Source organism: Symphodus melops, assembly GCF_947650265.1.
Source record: "Symphodus melops genome assembly, chromosome: 10".
NCBI lineage: Eukaryota > Metazoa > Chordata > Actinopteri > Labriformes > Labridae > Symphodus > Symphodus melops.
Window position 1 is genome coordinate 6,319,334 of NC_136700.1, and position 19,595 is coordinate 6,338,928.

The following is a 19,595-nucleotide window of genomic DNA, read 5'->3' on the forward strand; positions in this document are numbered from 1 at the left end:
AAGACCAAAACAAACCACACAATGTGAATCCTGCTCATAAACTCAAACTCCCAGAGTGCTTCAGTTGCGCGAAGCGGCAGAGGAGGCGGGACTTGTTTGAACTCCGTTGCTCGGAAACTGTTTAGCGCGCTGCTGTTTGTTTGTGTCTGCGTAGCTCTCGCTGCTAATAGGATTAGGAGTTTGTTGGAGTCTGGTTAAAACCATGCCTGCTCACGGTTCGGCCCCTGCTTTAGCCAGGCTGTCATTCATCACCTATATTTAATGAGCTTTCGGGATGAAAAGCAGAAAACAGAAGTCCGTCAAAGCTGGAGGCAGCAAAAAGAAAGGTAAAGTGCTGTTAGCTTGACTAGCTGTTAGCATTACACACGGTTGTAGTTAAGTAGCTGTCAGGCTCACATTCTCCTCGTATGGAAGCTTAATAAAGTCTCACTTTCCCTCCGTTTGTTATGCTGTGAATGTGATGTATGTGTGTTCCCAATCTTAAAGTGTGGATTTGTTTAATATCTAACAGTGGCGGAAAAAAGTTTTATATATATTTTAAGTACCTTTAGTTTGATGGGAATCAGAACTATTAGCATTAAAATACTAATAAATGAAAGATAATCAGATTAAATAACTTTATTGGTAATTTACCTTTGCGGCATTTTTTAATAAAATTGTAACTTCCGATACATTTATGAGTACAACATACTGTAGATGATACTGCTGAATACAATTTCATTATTTCTTTAGTAACCAGTGGAAATCGACACATTCAATAATGTAGCAATAAATCACAGCAATAGAATTAACCACAATATCAAATATTTAAGGAACTATTTAACATTTAAATAAATTCCACCTATTACATTTGATTTGTTAAACTTAGGTTTCAATATCTGCAAAGTAAAAAAAATAATTGAACATTGTACATCTACAATACCAGCCAACAATCAGGCTAAACCTGCAGCGATTGGCTAAACTTGATGTTTGCATCATATGCCGACCGTTATCCTTTATAGTCTGTACTGTGAATGTTTTGAAGCCGCTGATATCAACTTAAACTCTTTACAGTCCCCAGCGATGTGTCCCCCTCCACCAGCCTCCCTCCTCTGGTCGAGGGACAGCTGAGATGCTTCCTACGGGTGACCATAAGTCGTGTGCTGTGGACCGTTCACAAACCTCCGTCTGCGACATTCATCAGGCTGCGCTGGTGGGGAGAGTCCTCCAACGGGACTCACTTTTTACCAAGAGATGGATCACAGCTGTCACAGAAGGTCATCAAGACCACAGCTCGCTTCCCCATTCGCTGTGGCCCAAAGCAGTTCACCTCATATCTCACAGGTAACTTAGAAAACTTTGAAGTAACTAATTTTCCCTATTTCATAAAACGCATTTAAAAAATGAACAATAACGTGTCGTTGATGAACAGATATGGGCTCTATGGTACTGGAAGTTTTGACAAAACCGGATCATTTGCCGATTGCCAGATCTCAGGTTGCCGGCATCTCTCGTCTCTCTCTTTCACACTCCATAAGTGGATTTTACACCATCATTTCTCCCACCTCTGAGAAGCTCGGAGAGTTACAGGTGAGTGGAATTTGACATATACATGCCAGCTGCAATTTCACCTACTACCTCGTAGTTAAGAGCTCTGCAGAGACTCAGCTCAAATAATTTCCATCACCAACTGTTTTCATATCCACACCTTGTTCCTTCACTCGTTCAGGTTTCCCTCAGCTTGGAGCCCCTGATGGAAGCCTATGACAGCAGCAGCTCATGTCTGGCCACAGATATCAGCACTGATGGACCGCAAGTCACCACACTGACTGTGCCTTTGCAGCCCAGATCACTCTCAGCTGGCAGCAGTGGTGGAAACACACCCAGGTTTGAAGTTGTTCCTGTTGAGAATATAATAGTCGTCTTAGTTGTAAAAGCTGACAGGTAGTAAATTAATCCTGGGACATAACAGCATTATTGTTTATATTGCTGTAATATTTTCAGAGGGAAAGACCACTTGTATTTCCAAAATGAGCAAAAAGATAATGGCAAAGAAGAGTCACTGAAGAATCTGTCATCGGGAGCAAACAGACCTCAGGACTATCAAACAGCTGTGAATCCTTCAAGTCGGGAGTCTGCTGGACACAGCACCAATGATATCCTCTCAGGTTGGTTACAGAACATCTTAACATCCCGTATATACTGTACTACTAAAAAAGGAAACATTTTGAATTTGCTTTAAAACTTCCCCACATTTTCTCCAAACAGTTCTTCTCGAGCGTGGAAACAAGCTGAGAAATGCTATGGTCGTCTCAGCTTTAAAATGTGACTCGGATTCTGCCCCAGCTCTGAAAGACACACCTCTACCTCTCCCAAAGGATAACGTCCTGCCACTGTCCAAGTAAGTGTTTCTATAACAACAATGTTTTATGTCAACTTTAATACATTGTCTATAAAATGTTGTTTCTCTGTCAGCAGGCCCTCCTCTTCTAACTCTGGGAGGTTTCTTCAAAATATTCTTCATGCTGATTCAGCTCTCAAGAACTGTGACAATGTTGCTGTAGTGAAGGACGATGGCGTAGAATGTCCTGCAGACATTGATAACAGAGCTGTCGATCTGCTCCTCGGCAGGTACGTGTGTGTGCATTGACTTCAGAAGTGGACTAATACAAGCCTTTTCTGTCACCATGACTTTTACACTTTTTTTTTCTGTCTTTCTTTTTTTCTTTCTTTCTTTCTTTTTTTTTTCTTTAGCCTGAACACTTCTCCTGTGCCTCTCTGGGATGGAGAGCGCTGCTCCCTTGAATCTCTGTCTGGCCATAGCAGTGTGTGTGGGGACAGTGAGCTCAATGACCCTCAATATGACCAGAGCTTACTGGAAAATTTGTTTTATAAAACCCCTGTAAGTCATAAGAGCACAAACTCCTGCAACACCAACAATGTTTATTTTTATGTTTAAATTAATTTTTATTTTTATTTTTAACACACCTTTTTTTCTTATTTTCTATCAGATTATAGATATGACCCAAAGTGAGCCTGAGGCTGGGGAACGACAAACAGGGTCCGCCAGTCCAAAACATCTGACACAGTCTGGACTAAAGACTAGAGGACGGTAAGAGCTTTTAAATCCTTGTTAGTTCATCTTTTCTAATAAGGTCAGGAGGTTTTTTTTTTATCTTTAACTTTCTTATGTAAATCTGTTATACAGGATACAGGTTCCTGTAGTGCATATCATTGACTCAAATGAATTTTGAGTCTAAATAGAATCCTCCACTTTTTGTAAATTTTAAACCGTTTTTTTACAACATTTTGACAGCAGTCCAAATTCAGAGCGTCAGCGGTGTGCAGAAGCTGCTGATATCCCTGCTGGTCTGACTTCAGAGCAGATGTCTTTACTGAGTTTGATCCGGTTGGCGAGAGTGACCATCGACTCTCTGAGCGTACCTTCAGGGAGTTCTAACACCACGCCTGGGAAGAGTTCAAGTAAAGGAAAACCTCCTAGACCGTTAAACAAAAAGAAGTGGTAAGCTAAATATTTGACTTTTTTTTTTTAATTCCTCTTCAAAGAACATGCCATTCTGAATAACAGTCTTTTACGTTTCTTTTCTCTTTCACTAGCACATATTTCATTGAGTACCTGTTCCCAAAGGCTTCGACTGACCACACTAAGGGCAGAGAAGGAGAGGTTACGAGAGCTGTCGCTAGCAAAGTCAATGGAGGAGGTAAGATCTGTAAGAATACTGTCACTGATAAGTGAAAAACAATCCAATAGTGTCTGACATTTAGTTTACTTATTGTCCATATTTAGTGATCAGGTTCCACCAGCACACTGTGTTTCCTGTCCACTTCAGTACAGCAACTGTCAAACAATGGTGGGAAACCGATCTGACTTTCAAGATCCACTCACGAAACAGTGACCAAAAGAAAGTAAGTAAGAAGCTTTGAACGAAAATGTAAATCTTTGAAATGGTTACAACTGGTCATATTTGTTGAGTGTCGAGAGTATCTAGTGTTTCTGCTGCTTACATTAACATGGTTGGTATGGTGATGCATTAGTGTGGGTGTTGAATTGATTTTATATCAACACATTAACTTTGTCAAACATAAACTCATTCTGCACTGAAAAAAACCCCCAACAACTTCAACACAAAAGTGAAAGTAATAAAAAAAAAAAAAAAGTGAATCAGTCCTAACTATGATGCTCTATGGTCTCTTTTGTTTCAGCCTCTTCTTATTGGTCAGGCATTTCACCCTCTGCGCTGTCTGCTGCAGAGTAAGCAGCTGAGTCAGTCTGTCATCTTACCTGTGCGGAGTGTGGAAGGAAAATGTGAAATGCGGGAGGTCGGACCTCTCAAGGTGACTGACTGTTTTGTTGTTTGTTTTTGTTACCCATGAATTTGTGATTGCCTGACTTTCTTAACCAAGTCTTTTTTTTTTTTTTTAAGGTGTCACTAGAACTTTCAACAGACAACAAAGATTTCTCCTCTGAAAAAAGCAGAAGCAAGCTGGCTTGGAGCGACGCATCTCCTTCACAACCTGCAGCCAGTCCACACAGAGAGAGCCGCTCCAGGCGTCTGCAGGTTGACACAAGCAGGGAGGGTTTACAAGATGGCTCTTTTGGAGATTCAAGGCTTAAAGTTTGGAGTCCTCAAAAACCCTTGAAAGAACCCACTCCCCATCCTGTCCTGCACACATCTCCTCATAAATCCCATTGGCAGGTGGAGGAGGATCCTGAGGTCCTTCTGCACACCTTACTCATGGTGCCAGAAGGAAAGGACTTTAACTGTGGACCCATGCAGGCTCCAAATCTTTACTTGAATTGCAAACTGTTTTGGTGTGATGAAACGGCAAGATCTGCGACCAGCTGGGGTCAAAGAAATCCATCCTTCAACTTTATTCAGGTGAGTCCAGGATATCAAGTCCTGTAACCATTTCAGAAGTCTTCTATCAGGTTACAGTGGGCACATCTTGGAAACCCATAGCTCTTTATGACTTTTGTCCAACCTCTTCTTCAGGTGACTCCTGTGGCTTTAACATCCAAGCTGCTGGAACGCATGAGGAACAACGTGATGGTCATCGAGGTGTGGCAGAAGACAGGAAGCTCAGCGCAAGATCGACTCCTGGGCCTCGTTAAATTACCTCTCCATCAGTTCTACATGTCATTCAGGCAAGTGGAGTAGAGGCATTTGAGAAATATTGTCAAGGTTTCAAGAGTTAGAAAGCTGGAGTGGGCAGTCAGTATTTGTTTTGACAAAATTAGCTGAAACTTTCTTGACCGTCATTTCATAATTTATGTAAGCACTCATGCATCGTGCAGAAAATTCACTGAAATTTATTTTTACCAACAATTATCTAAATTTTCTGACGGTTTAAAAAAAAAAAAAGCCTGATTGATTGACAATCAGATTATTTGTTACAGCCCTAGAAATTATTATATATATTTTTTTGTGGGCTAAAAAGGTAACCATACTGTTGTTGTATATTGTTGTTGTTGTTGTTGTATCTGACCTCTGGGAGGCGCTGTGGCACACCTAATTCAAATAGTAGGTGGCAATGGTTAATTTGATTTTTCTTACAACAATGAATTTTACAACTGACCTAAATGTGCTGAATACAACATATAAAACATGTGAATACAATAATTTATAAAAGAAATGCAACAAAATAAATTATACGAATAAAGACAAAATGTGCAAACAATGATCAGTGAAGCATACAAACAACATTCCTTTTTCATACCACAAAGCCACACAATGGTGGCACAAGTTCTGTGTAAAAAAAAAATAAAATGAATAAATGTGCATGTGCACTTTTTTTTTTTTTTTTTTTTTTTGTCTCCCAGGGATCCAAAGATTGCACACCTTCTTCTCCAGGCGCAGTACCCTGTTTTAGGGGTGGACTGCTACATGCCCGTGGTTGACGTGTTCTCAGGTGTGTGTCAAGGTCATCTCAGGGTTGTTTTGGCTCTCGGCCAATCAGAGCAGATAGTTGCCTTTCAGCGCACAAGGGATGAAACCTACGACTCTTTATCTCATCTTGTGCGACCAGTTCATCTGCTCGATCATCAGCCACATTCTCAAACAAAGGTCAGTGTCAATGAGAACCACACAACGCTTGAAGCATGTTTCTTTGTCTTTGTTCTTGTTCCAGATAATTGCAGCAAGTTTAATCACTCCACGCCTGTTTACAGACAAGTTCCTTTAGAGCTGAATGAGGAACAAAATGCAGATGTGTAATTAAGTTGAAAGTTGAACTTTAAAAAGATTCCTAATGAGTGTCTCAACACAGTAACCTGTTTTTAACCATAATTAATCATGTGATTCTATTTTCTAAAAGATGTTCAGACTCATCACTGCTGGTGACACGTCAACACTCTCTCATCTCGTTTCACCGTTGTGTTTTTTTTCTCAGGTCATTGCATCACATCAGGAAACGATGAGAGAACATGTGTTTGTTGTTGGAGTGGAGAAGGTGAATGGGCTGACACCTCTGCAGTCCACAGTGTGGGGTGAGGCAGACTGCTACGTCCAGTACAGTTTCCCCTGTCAGGACGGAGACCCAGCTGCAAAAGTGGATGAAAACTTCATAGAGAGCAGTAAGACTCTGTGTGTGTGTGTGTGTGTGTGTGTGTGAGTGTATATAAAACCTTCAAATTTAAGATTTCTCAAATGTTCCTCCTCCTGCATATAACTGACCTGAGGACTGTTGTCTCTGACAGGCCTAAACCTGAAAGACTTTCGTACCACCACCACTCTCTGTGTCCCTGACCCGGTGTTTGGCCACACTGAGACTCATGTGCTTCTGGCTCCTGAAGGAGTTCCTGCTCAGAGGCTGCTGCTCAGCTCTCTTTCAAGTCAAGGCCTAAGCAGTGGAGGAGGGGTCCAGTTTGAAGTGTGGTGCAGGTTTGTGTTTGTTACTGTCCAATAACAACAACAAAAAAAAATGTTTCACGTGTCCTCTCCTATCAGTCGTTTCTATCTTGATCTTGTGAACTGCTTAATGCAACATTGAAGTGTCAAAGGAAGGAGGGGTTTGAACGATTTCTGTTCATATCAACTGGTTTCTAAAACAGGGTTTCGTATGTCCCTGCAGATATTATTATCCAAATGTTCGAGACCAGCTTGTGGCCAAAGGATTACTCCCGTTGTCAAAGCTGTGTGCCATGATCACCATGCAGAGACAGCACCCTGATGAGGCTCAAATGTTCTCCCTGCCCCTGATTCCCAGGACAGACAGTCCCACCGGGCGTCAGCCTCAGCCCTCAGGTACGCTCAGGTACACACAGTTATGGTAATAAAATATTGTGTTGAAACAGTTTCTTTAATATTCAGGCTTCTCTGTTGTGTTTTTTTAGGCCTGTTGGATGTGTGTGTTAGGTACAAGCATCGACCAATGAGAACCAAAGGGCTGACAGTTAGAGGAGCTTCTGCTCGCGTTGTAACGCTCGTAGTCCAAGTGCACAGAGCGTCGGGTCTGCAGGCAGCAGCACGGTAAGTCCCCACCCTCGTGCTTTAATATTGCCCGTGTGATGAACAAAATCAGGTGTTCAAGGGGGAGTGGGGGTAAATATTAGGAAGAGCCAACCTGAGGAAGCCAGTGTGCCAAACGTGTTGTTCATGTTTTGTATGCACCAAACCTTAAAGTCAGACTGAACAGTCCTGGTGTGCACTGGATTACTCTGATCTGTTCCTGCTCTGGCTGCACCCTGGATGAGTAGTACGGCTGCACAAAGGGCACCCATTGATCCTTTTTACATATTTGTGGTTAATGCTGCAAGGTCCTCAGATTGGAATTCTGCTTTTTCAGGGTTTTATCAGAACAGGATGACAGATTCAGCTACTTTGCCGGCGTGGGAGTGAACTCGTACGTCACAGTCCAGCTCTCCTTCCTGCCTGAGAGTGACAGGAGGTGCACTCGTGTAGCTGCAAGGACCTTCTCCCCAGAGTTTGACCACCACATGGAGTTGTCCTGTGATCTGTTGACTCAAAGGAGCAGCGGAGAAACGCGCAGCCTCGCTGAGCAGCTGGAGGAAGCCTCTGCTGTCTTCACTGTCTGGAACAAAGACAGTCGCAAAGGATTAAGTAGGCTTATTTTCTTTTTTTACCACAACAACATGTTAAGCTAGGTTACAGATTTACACATTAAAACACTGATGATTTTTTTCCCAGGAACACCTCATGTGCTTGCAATAATAACTTCAACACTGTTACCCCACTTGTATGTACCTTTCCTTAAAGAAACATGTACATGTTGCATTTGTAGTGACGTTGTTTATATAAACAGAAATCCTCCAAGCAGGCCAAAAACATGATGTTGAAATAGTGTTTCTGTATCTAATTCAAATAGTAGTCCCTATTATTTTAGTATCTTGCGGGCTAATTTGTTGTTTTCCATTTGTTGTCACAGTGCTTGACCAAAAGCAGAAAGATGTGATGTTGGGAACACTGAAAATCCCGCTGGCAGATCTTATTAAAAAAAGAACAGGTAAGCTGCATACTGACTGATTGATCAAATAGTTTTGCATAAGGACAAAATAGTCATTATGCTTTGTTTTTCATACATATATATGTGTGTGTGTATGTATATATTTATCAGGTATATCGGGCTGGTTTGGACTTTATATACCTCAAGATACAAGTTCCTCTCAGCACCAGCACATCTTGGTTGGAGGCCTTGAGATCTCGGTTAACTTCGCCCACCACTCGGACAGGGAACGAGTCATTAAAGCTGCTCAAGGTGTGGGCTGGGAAAGAGCCCAGAATGAAATGCAAGATGAAGAAGACTGGGAGCACAGCACAGGAAAAATCTCTTTGACTTTTTTGATGCCTAGAGCGTGGATACCCGTCCATTGTTTACTTCTGCCGGGCCACAGTGAGCTGCAGCGCTCCACTTACTGCTACTTCAGGTACAAGTTCTACGAGCAGGAAGCGTTCTGCTCGCAGATGAAACACCCCTCTGTTGAGGAGGAAGGCCAGGCCACTGTGACTTTCCAGAGAAGTAGAAGTGTGGAGCTGATGGGCGCTCAGCCCTTGATGTGGTATCTTCGAGAGGAGAGGCTGGAGGTACAGGTGTGGGTCGCCTTTAAAAAAGACAGAAGCCAAAGGCCCCGAGATACAGACCGACTGGTTGGTTCAGCTTTTGTCGATCTGTCTTCTCTTGCAAAGACGCCCAAGCAGAAGCTCACTCTCAGTGGTAAGAAGTTATAGATTGTTTTCATTCATTAAAACTCTAGCTATATTTCTGAGTGTAATCACAGTTTTGTGGTTTTACAGGAGTGTATCCGCTGTTCAGGCGCTCAGCAGCTGATCTACAAGGGGCTGCACTCAGGGTGCACATTACACTCACAGGTGGTTCGCTCCCTGTGGAGGTGTCTGCTGGGGTTGACACCCAGGTGGACTCAGACAGCCAAGCAGAGCTCTTACCAGAAGAGACAGGAGCAGCAAATCGAACCCCTTCGCCTGCTTCGCCCAAAAACTCCCGAACACAGAGCAGACACAAGAACAAATCCATCAGAGCAACTCCAGACTTGACATCAGTTCAGCACACAGAAAGGAGCCTGGAGGAATCTTTCCCTGTGACTGTTACAGTGGACAGAGCGATGCACCTGAATCTAAAAGGTGACGATCAATGTCTTCTTCTCTCTTCCTTTTCTTTTTTTCTCTTTTATTGTTTTATTTCGAACATGTGAATACAACAACAAAATAATAAACAAAATATTTTAAAAAAAAAATTCAAAAGGAGTAGTAAGAAGTTTAAACTTATTTGTTATTACCCCTTCTCCATTCACAATCTTAATCACATATTGCTGTCATTTCTGTTTTTTCTTGAAATGTATTTTAAATGAATAATCTCTCATGTGTTTCCATTGAAGGCTGTCCTCTTACACAGCGCAGTGGAGAGACTCTGTGCTGCTGTGTTTCATACCTCACTGCAGACTCCGATGAACCTGCATCTACAGCTGTCATAGACGACACAGACTGCCCTGTGTGGGACCATCAACATGAGTGCAGGTCACCTCTACAGGAAATATAACTGAACATGTAAATCTGTCACTGAAACAAAATAACGCTGATTGTTTCAATTTACAGGCTTTCAAAACAGCTGCTGCTTGATCCACAACAATCGCTGGTGTTCAAAGTGTGGCATAAAGGAGGTACAGAAAGAACTTTCACTTTTGGAATGTGTTGCATATTATCCTTGTCGGTTTATTTCTTCACTCTCGGGTTCACTTCCTTCCATAGAACTGGAGAGGGTGCTTGGATTTGCCCCTGTAGACCTCTCCCCCTTACTCTGCGGATTCCAGTCAGTGTGCGGTTGGTACAACATCACAGACTTCAGCGGTCAGTGTCACGGCCAGCTCAAAGTGTCCATCACACCACTGAGAGGACTCCAAGACCTCCGAGGACAGAGAAAAACAGCGAATGAGGAAGCTGCCACACACTCATCAGTGAGAGAAAATATTTCTAAACTGTTTTTTTTTTTTGTACAGGGTGATTTTGACTAATGAGTTTGATTGACAGGCTTTATTCCAGGCGCTTCCTCTCAGCTATCATACCACAGCAACTTATAGCAGCTTTCCTGCTCACATCAGTCGATACCCCGAGCAGAAGATTTCCTCCCCTGACCACACAGACCGGCTGTTCTCTGAAAGGTAACAGACGTATTTAGAAACATGATGGTACAAACTTCTTACCACATGCCCCAAATAAAGCTGTCACAGTGTTTCTGTTTAGTTATTTTTATTTAGTTTTTTTATCCCTACATCTGCTCAGATCCAGTGAGAGTGATCGCCATGTTGAGCACATGGACAAAGTGCGTCTTTACCATCAGAGTCTGCAGGAGCAAACGGCGAATCATTCCATCGGTAGCAGCACTGCTGCAGACATCAACCCATCCAGCTCCTTCCTGTTTTCAGCACTCAGGTATCATTCCAAACACAGGAAGTCGCTCCTCTTTGCTTTTGTAGATGTTTGAGCATTAGCTTGAATCCTGAACTTTAACATCAACTCTTTGTCTTTTTCAGAAAAAAACTAAGTGAGCTAGACAACATCCAAAGATACTTCAGCCGCAAGCTTTCAACTCCCACATTCCCGCCCATGATTGAGCAGAATGTTCCAAGCAAGCATGAGGAAGAGAGGCACGCAGAGACAGACTCATGTCAGCTTCTTCTCAGGTCGAACCAGTTAGTCGGAGAAGTCAACAATATCATTAGTGGTGAGAAACAGATGACATGTATTACTGAGCTATGTGCTTATGACGTGATTTAAATGAACTCAGTATGCACAGGTCATCACTTTGATTGCAGACGCAGTCTTCTGTGTAGCTCACCAGGTATAAAAATGCATCAAAGAATAAGAATGGATGATCTTGATTGCTAGAAAAAAAAGAGGACAAACTGTTTCGTTTTTTTGTATCGCTTAAATCGCCGCTGTCCTTTTCACCCAGGTCTACGAGAACACAACCCAGAAAAGATTCCTTCAAATCTACCGAGCAGTTCAAAAACGTCGCCCTTTACTGACGACAACCTGCAAACTATCACTGAGAGCGTCTCCAGTCCACGCAGAGCTTCAAATTCTTCCCAAGAAGATGTGTTTCGCCTGTTGACTCCTCTGCCAAAGATGCCTGACGACAAGTCGGACTCTGAGCCTGAGGAAGAAAAAGACAGACACTACTCCCAAGATTCTGTCTCTGAGGATGAAAACAAAGAAGGGTCAGATGGAGACGAAGACGAGGAGGAGGAGGCTGATGGAGATGTTGAAGAAGACGATGACGGAGAGTACGACGAGGTCATTTTGCAGCCGAGACCTCTGAATGAAATGACCTCTTTAACAGACAAAACCAGTCCTTGGACCAGCTTCCTGTCTGACCCTGATCTGGTTTCTCTTCAAAGCTTGGAGGCATCAGAGGAGCCCGATCTGAGCCAAGATAAGGAAGAGAATTGGCAGATGGTTCATCTCCAAACTAACGAAAGTGGAGAGAAACACGAGTTCAGCAGGGGAGACGAGGAAGAGTGTGATGATGAAAGTTTAAACAGCTCAGCAGAAGATGGTTCAGATGTAGACGGAGATGTTGAAAAGACACCACGAGCTGTACCTGAGAGAGGAGAGACCGACAGCATGAGTGAGAAGGGTTCACCACCCAGAACAGAGCACGACACAGATGCCCATGATGCTTCAGGCACCCAGCACAATCAAGACACTCCACCTACGCTGTATCCTTGATCAGAAGTTGTTGCCTCTTGCAACAAATGTTTTGCTTTAGAAGTTCATGAAATGTCAAAAGAAACGCGTTCACCTTTAGTGACAGGAAGCGTGTTCATAGTTTAAACTTATTTAGCGAAGCTAAAAGTCAGGATGATGGCTCAAATCCGGTGTCAATGGAGACTTTTTGTGTCACTCTGAACACAATCGGCAGTCATCTTCATGTGTTGTATGCTCTTCGTCCAAGCCCAAACTACACTGCCTCACGTTTTACTAAAGACGTGAGGCTTGAAAATAAACTTCAAATGCTGACATCGTCACAGGCGGTCCATCAAACTCATGAGGGGATTTCAGTAGTGGTATTACATTTTTTAAGTGTGTTAAATTTGTATAAACTGCACAAAACACAAGTGGGATACTTAAGGATGTTGGCTTGGCGTTGAGTATGAGTAATGAACAAGAATCCAGTGGACGCAGCCTCTGCTGCATCGCTCTCAAAAAGTTTTGCTCTGGATGTCGCAAAAGCATAGATTCACCCGTACAGTTTTAAATCTTAAAACTTCGCTCTCTCTTTCCTTGTTATTTAATTGTGATTATATCGTCCTTTTTGCTTTTTCCTCTATCGCTTGTGATTTTCCTGTAGCAGTATACCCTCATATTGTTCATGTTTGAGTTTGTTTTTTTTAACGACCTACATCAAGCTCGGTGCCTGTGGAGGTTCCCAATTTCTTCCTGCCCTCTCACAAGCTGGAGGCGTCGATGAGAGCCATACGATTAGCTCCTTCCTTCTCCCAGGCGTCCTGTGACACAGTGAGTATTTGTCATCACCTCTGACATCCACTACCTCTTCCTCCTCCTTTACCATTAACTCTCTGTGCAGCTTCATGCTCCGTGTTGGAGCTGCCATATATTGCACCGCCCGTATCAAATCCAATTCAAACTATTCTCCTCAGAATGACAGGAAACTGTAACCCTGAGTTTTGTCTTAAATGACATACAGTTCAATCAGTAGTGTTACTTCATCCCATGTTTGACAGATTTTTTTATTCAATTTTTTTTTTATGAATAAAACATCACACAACATAGAATTAAAAAAAAATCTAAGTAGGTTATTCATAGATCACTTCAGATTTGTCTTGAAGCATGGCTGGGTTAGAAGAGTGACATTGCGTACGAGCTTAAGTTCAGTGTAACTTTCCTGTAACAATAACAGGTTGAGTTCTTCCAGGAGTGTGTGTCTAGTGTCCTTTGTTCCATCTAGTGTTTACACTTCAATGGAAATGGTGTCATCTATCTGCTCTCTGTTACAGTCTTCATGTGTTTCCCTTTTATATGTCCTCAGTCTCTTGAGTCTGTTGCCTGTTGCTTGTTTGAAGACTCCCAGAACTCGCCCTCAGTCACCTATACTGCGCTCTATTTAGGGACACTGATGATGTAACCAGAGGTTTACTGTTGCAGTTGAATTGCAAGAAGCAAACACTTCCTTTTGTCCGGATGATTAAGTACCTTCGACATTCTGAGCTCAGGCATCCAACAAAGACTATTACATAATGAAACCAGAGTGGTATCGGCTGTTTTATCTCTTATTATATTAAGTAATACAAATAAACCCAAAATAATAAACATCAAACTGGAACATTCATCTATATTCACTAAGATGAAGTCAGTAAACAAAATCATTTTGATTTTGTTTGACTTCTTAACATGTTGAAAAAACATGTACTGGTAGTTTCTCCGGTTCCTGTCTTCATTCAATCAGAACAAAGTATACTTGTAGTTTAAGGAGGGGTGTGATGCATTTGTGGAAGAGATCGCTCAAAGAAGAGCTATTAGATGGTTGCATGCCATCAATCCTGCTTAATAGTCATCTTATTAACAAACATTAACTGAAGCCTTGCCTTACTTGACTTGTTTATCACCACACAACAAGCTAACCTTTGACTAACTGATGTGTTTGCTCTTTGTCACACCTTGTACATGTGCCGTGGTACTTCTGAGTACTAAGTTCTCAGGCTCAAACTTATGCTGATGCAAAACTCACTGCGGATGTGTTTGTGTGCTTCACAGGGTCAAGGTCAAAGTATGTCACATCCCCGAGGTCCTCGACAGCGTCCCAACATGTCGCCATCATCCAGGAAGAAAGAGACTGAGCGAATAGCCAAAATATTTGCTGCTCACTTTGACAACAGTTAACATCCTGTGGTTTGGTTTGTTAAACATGTGTGATGATATTTGAATAGAAGAAGGAAAAAGCCTTAAAAGATCATGTAAAGTTAATATAATATTTTGTATTTTTTATAAATAAATATGAACTGTTACCGGTATTCTCTTTACAACAATAATTAATGTTACCCACTTGTGTTTGTGATACGTGTGGCGAGGCTTGCATTATTTTCCAGTTGTGTGTGCGTATTGGGTATTGCGAAAAAAACCCATGGGGTGAACATTTTCTAATTTGACCCAAAGATCCAGTGGTGACCTGTCACAGAACCACGTCCTTCATCATCCACTCATTTTTGGTGCCGGCCTCAAATGGCTACTTGTGGAACTGCAGTTTCTGCACTGACTGTAATTATCTTGATCTGTCTGCCGTGCAGGTCGCCTTTGTTTGTACCTGTGTATTTCCTTGAGGGCGGTACAGCTGCAGCTCTCTTGAAGGAGTTAACAAGTATGCAGCAGAGGCTGGACTGAATCAGCACTCAACCTTCAATGTGTCGGCTGCTCTCAGCCTACTGCTGCTGCATGTTAAGTTGCTATGAGTCTGTATTGGAGGACAACAGCTGTTGTTTTTCTTGTTTCTTTTCAGTTTAAATTGACATGAGAGTTTGCTGCTGTTTAATGGCGAATGGATCAACAACAGGGATTAGCTTTCCAATGACTGACTCTTCCATAGGCCTACCTGAAACTTGACGTTGGCTGTAGTCCACCTGGAGTCGCCATGAGGAGACTTGTGTTTAGAATATTAAATGTTACCAGCAGCGCTCAGCGGACACGGCACTGAAGCTGTTCTCTCCTTTTGTTAATACAACTCTATTTGTGGATAAAACATTCATCATGGTTGGTGTGAAGAGCGTAGATTTGGCCCCTTCAGTCGCTGTCAAGATCTTCTCAGCTGGAACAGCTGGCTGTGTGGCCGACCTGGTCACATTCCCCCTGGACACAGCCAAAGTCAGACTGCAGGTGAGCTTCAATAACTTTACAGAGAGGCAGAGATGAAGACCAGACCTAAAACATGTATTTCCTATTTGTAGCTCATTTTAAGCGTTCCTTTAACTATTTTATCAAGTGTCTGTGAATAAAAATAGTCACTGCTATTAATGCATTGACAGGATTTATCTCCGTCTCATATAAAATACATGTCTGTTCCTTTTTTGTCAAAGAAAAAGGCAGGTGTAAATTTACTGATCCTTTTCTGCTTCAAAAGAAAACTCACCATGAGTATTTTACATGTAATCATCAGAAAACACGTCAGATTTATTAAGCCCCTAAATTCATTTAAAATAAGATGGGGACTTTGTGTCATAGATGGTTATTAGTGCTAAGAAGAGACCATTTACTCTAGTCCACGTAATTATAGTCAAACCAGGATTGTAACAAGTATCACAAATAAACCATATATTTGTTTAAACAATCAACAATCAAAAGATACTGATTTGGTTGTTATAGAAACTCCAAATGCATATTTTTACCAGCAGACTGATGAGAAACTCAGTGTCACCTGTGTTTGTTGTTGCATTTTCTTTTAGTTTTTTGTTGTTTTTAGATTCAAGGTGAGTCCAAGCCACCTTTGGGAGGCCAGAGGGCCAAATACAGAGGTGTGTTTGGTACCATCACTACCATGGTGAAGACCGAGGGCCCGAGGAGCCTGTACAGTGGACTGGTGGCCGGACTGCAGAGGCAGATGTGCTTCGCCTCAGTCCGCATTGGCCTGTATGACACCATGAAGCAGTTCTACACCAGGGGCTCAGATAGTATGTGTAATTATGTTCCCACAAATACTGACACAAACCATGCGCTAAAGTCCCAGGAGGTGCTGTAACCTGTACACAGAAATCAAAATATGACTTAACCTGTAATTAACAGAAACAGGTTAATGCAGAGGCTTTTATATGGGAAACTGGGAAACTTTTTCAAAAAAGGAAGTTTACTTTTCCACAGTTGCATACATAATGATACATTTAAAAAAAAAAAAATGTTATACCTGAATCCAACCTGTGATGTTACAAGTTGAGAAAATTTGAAACTGAGCATTTTTCTTTGTGTTGTAAGACATGTGCAGACCACAAACAAACGACTGGATGGTTTTATTTCACATTTTGTGGGTCGGTAGACACTGTTGAAAAATACTGTCAAAGTGGATTTTTCATAATGTCACCTTTAAGTGCAACGAAAGCCTGACAGATGCTCTCCAAATACAGAGCTGCTTTGTCCAAACCAGTATGACAGATTTCAAGGTCTTGGGAGATATAGAGCACAGGTCAGATTCCTCTTTCAGGAAACAGATATGTTTACGCTGGGGGCCTTCTCTGCTCAACATCCATCATGGCAGTGTCGTTAACTTTAAAGGGTTTAGCTTTGGACATAACATCAGTGTGAAGACCAAGTTTCCACATGCGAAGTCTGTCAAATGTGGCATGTAAATGCAGATAACCGGTCAGACCTGCAGTTAGCAAGCAGAGTTGTTTGCATTTAACTTTGCCGGTGTCTATACTGTAGAGTACACTACATCCTGTCTCTATCCAGTTTGCAGTCTTACACCAACAGTGGAGTGTTGTTTATTCTTTGCCAGGACCATATGACACTGTCAGATCATTTACGAGGCCAATTCGACAGCCATATTCTTATTTTGAGTTTACTTCATTTCACTAGTTAAGCTTGTAATCCTCATCAGAACTGCAGCTTGTATTACTGTAAACTTGGTCATTTCTTCAAAGTAAAAGTAATCTAATATGCATTGGTTGCATCCCAGATGCAGGAATTGGGGCTCGACTGCTGGCAGGCTGCACCACTGGAGGGATGGCGGTGGCCTTCGCTCAGCCAACAGATGTAGTGAAGGTCAGGTTTCAGGCTCAGATCCGTCTGCCTGAGAGTGGCTCAGTGAAGAGGTACAGCAGCACAATCGATGCCTACAAAATCATTGCCAGAGATGAGGGCTTCAGAGGGCTCTGGAAAGGTAAGTTAGAAAGGTGAGAAATGTGATGACTTATTATGTTACTACTGAGTAGGCTTTAGAGTGACAGTTTAAATACTAGAACATCAGCATCATTAAATGTCTCTAGGTGGTTGGCTTTGGAAATATAAGTCAGTGGCCGTGTTTTATATTTACTGCTGTTTATCAAAGGTGGTGAGCTTGAAAATATCCTGTCTTAAAAGGAAACTACAAGGAAAATACAACTGCACATGTGAAGAAGTAGTTTGTTTCCCTAAATTATTAAACTGAAAAAAAAAATGGCCTTGAGTGATGTCACTCTGGGCAATTGAAGTCTTTTTAAACTTAAAAAATGTCTGGAGGTATGGAGGTAGAAATGCAGTGATCTTACCAGACACCTGTTGGCTTCTGCTCATTAGTGACATACTGTAAGACCACATTAGCTTCTACTAGAAAAGCATTGACAGTGGTTGCATTGAATTGTGGGCAATGTAGGCAATAGGTTTCGACAAAGAAGAAGAAATAAATGAAGACATTTCTAACTGTTCTTAGTCTAAAAAGTTCTGGTTTTATTATGCTAGATTTATGGAGTATAATTTTATAGTTCCTCAGGTTAATTAGTATTATTTTTAAATATTGAAATGTCCTTTCAGGTTGCCTGCCAAACATAACTCGTAATGCCATCGTAAACTGCTGCGAGCTGGTGACCTATGACATCATTAAAGAGCAAATCTTGAAGTCCAACCTGATGACAGGCAAGTGTAATCATTTTACTCACTCCATTTCTTTCACGGCCCTTAATAACTAAGTCAATGTTTTATTTTCGGCAGACAACATGCCATGTCACTTCACAGCCGCCTTCGCAGCAGGTTTCTGCACCACCATCGTAGCATCTCCAGTAGATGTGGTGAAAACACGCTTCATGAATTCAAGGCCTGGGCAGTACAGTGGTGCTTTGAACTGTGCCTTCACCATGCTGATTAAGGAAGGACCCACATCATTCTATAAGGGGTATGTTGTTGATATCCAAAGTAAGCATCGACACAAAAATCCAAAGTTGAACAAAACAAAAAGTTTGGGGAAATGCAACTTTTCCTGATTTACTGTGTTCCCTTTTCTAGATTTGTGCCATCGTTTCTCCGTCTGGGTTCCTGGAACATTGTCATGTTTGTTAGCTTTGAGCAGATTAAGAGAGCTGTGATGAGATGTCAACAGTCTTGGGAGTCTCCGCTCTGACCTGTCTGGCAGCTGTTAAGGCACTGAAGCGGTGTAACTGGTGTGTCGAATACAGGACAGACATCATCCCGCAGCACGTGACTCACAGGCATAGTAATGACTGGTACAAACCTGTTTCACCTCAGGGATGAAACTGCACATGAGTCTTATTAAAGAAGCCGTGACTTGAGCTCATGATATGATAAATGCACTACCTTGTAATGTCTAAAAATGATTACAGCTGTAAATCCTGAAATGGTGGATTTATTCCATTTATCTGCATTAGTGTCAGGCTCCTTTAAGGTGTGTTTTTATTTATTGTATCTTTTACAGTTGCTCAGTGAATTAATGAGACACTTGATTGGACTGAGCCATAGTTTATTTAAAGGGAATGCCTGAGTTTTTCTCATGATGAAAAGTCAAAATATCCGCTGTGAAGAAGATCACAAAGTTGGTGAGCATGTGAATGTTGGGTTTTACAGTGATGTGTTTAAGGTCTTATGTTTAAGGTGAAAACTAGTTTTTCACACGAATGCATGTCAAAACCTCAAACTTATATATAGTCTTTAGGAGGCAAAGAGGCAATTAATATTTATTTTAATTTTAGATTAACAACTTGTTAAATGCACAGCATGGGTTTTTTTAAAGCCCCTCCAGGGGGCTCTCAATCAAAACAGTAACAATAGATTATGTCGAGGTGTCTAATATACAGAACGTATGTAGGTTGAGTCCATGTGTAACTAATTTAGATATGTTTAAATTCTTCTTATTATGAAAACATTTTTGGATTTATTTTTTTTATCAGTCCTTAATGAATCCTGAGGCCTTATAATGATAATAAAAGAATACCAACCCAAAACATGCTTATGCTTGTTTTATTGGCTGACATGTGTTTGCTTCAGATCAGTCATTTACCCTCGACAGACAAACTTTTTCCCCCTTAGGTATGAAACAAACACATGACAGGAAAGCTGAGAAATACTACAACTGAGTTTCTCGATCAGGAAAATAATCCAAACATAACACTGGGACAAAACCTGTACAACATTATT

At 41.7% G+C, this 19,595-nt stretch overlaps 2 protein-coding genes across 4 annotated transcripts; both read left to right on the forward strand.

The window, feature by feature from the left end:
* Positions 1-93: 93 nt before the first annotated feature.
* c2cd3 (C2 domain containing 3 centriole elongation regulator) lies at positions 94-14,497 on the forward strand. Of its 3 annotated transcripts, none has more exons than XM_079354616.1 (33): positions 94-326; positions 1,054-1,323; positions 1,412-1,569; positions 1,709-1,866; positions 1,984-2,147; positions 2,248-2,380; positions 2,455-2,610; positions 2,734-2,881; positions 2,991-3,091; positions 3,296-3,502; positions 3,598-3,701; positions 3,788-3,906; positions 4,204-4,335; positions 4,425-4,880; positions 4,995-5,146; positions 5,822-6,065; positions 6,391-6,574; positions 6,698-6,881; positions 7,072-7,244; positions 7,334-7,469; positions 7,786-8,060; positions 8,386-8,463; positions 8,575-9,171; positions 9,252-9,596; positions 9,851-9,989; positions 10,068-10,132; positions 10,221-10,426; positions 10,500-10,630; positions 10,752-10,901; positions 11,003-11,193; positions 11,425-12,190; positions 12,881-12,989; positions 14,247-14,497. In XM_079354616.1, the coding sequence occupies exons 1-33, from the start codon at positions 275-277 to the stop codon at positions 14,370-14,372; spliced, it is 6,609 nt and encodes a 2,202-aa protein (XP_079210742.1). In that variant the 5' UTR covers positions 94-274; the 3' UTR covers positions 14,373-14,497. The 3 variants fall into 3 exon arrangements, with proteins under 3 accessions (XP_079210742.1, XP_079210744.1, XP_079210743.1); XM_079354618.1 differs by having other exon boundaries at positions 3,299-3,502; XM_079354617.1 differs by having other exon boundaries at positions 2,458-2,610.
* Positions 14,498-14,499: 2 nt separating this feature from the next.
* Positions 14,500-19,393, forward strand: LOC306830890 (dicarboxylate carrier UCP2-like). Its single transcript, XM_079354623.1, has 6 exons — positions 14,500-15,359; positions 15,943-16,150; positions 17,149-17,352; positions 17,982-18,083; positions 18,159-18,339; positions 18,450-19,393. Exons 1-6 carry the CDS (start codon positions 15,234-15,236, stop codon positions 18,562-18,564), a joined length of 936 nt encoding a protein of 311 aa, XP_079210749.1. The 5' UTR covers positions 14,500-15,233; the 3' UTR covers positions 18,565-19,393.
* Positions 19,394-19,595: the final 202 nt, after the last annotated feature.

Excerpts from the sequence above, each read along its gene's own strand:
- LOC306830890 (XM_079354623.1), top strand. The coding sequence starts at position 15,234 with ATGGTTGGTGTGAAGAGCGTAGATTTGGCCCCTTCAGTCGCTGTCAAG. Across the intron at positions 15,360-15,942 it reads CAGCCAAAGTCAGACTGCAG|ATTCAAGGTGAGTCCAAGCC; the intron begins GTGAGCTTCAAT and ends TGTTGTTTTTAG. Across the intron at positions 18,084-18,158 it reads GAAGTCCAACCTGATGACAG|ACAACATGCCATGTCACTTC; the intron begins GCAAGTGTAATC and ends TATTTTCGGCAG.
- c2cd3 (XM_079354616.1), top strand. The coding sequence starts at position 275 with ATGAAAAGCAGAAAACAGAAGTCCGTCAAAGCTGGAGGCAGCAAAAAG. Across the intron at positions 3,503-3,597 it reads CCGTTAAACAAAAAGAAGTG|CACATATTTCATTGAGTACC; the intron begins GTAAGCTAAATA and ends CTCTTTCACTAG. Across the intron at positions 6,575-6,697 it reads TGAAAACTTCATAGAGAGCA|GCCTAAACCTGAAAGACTTT; the intron begins GTAAGACTCTGT and ends TGTCTCTGACAG.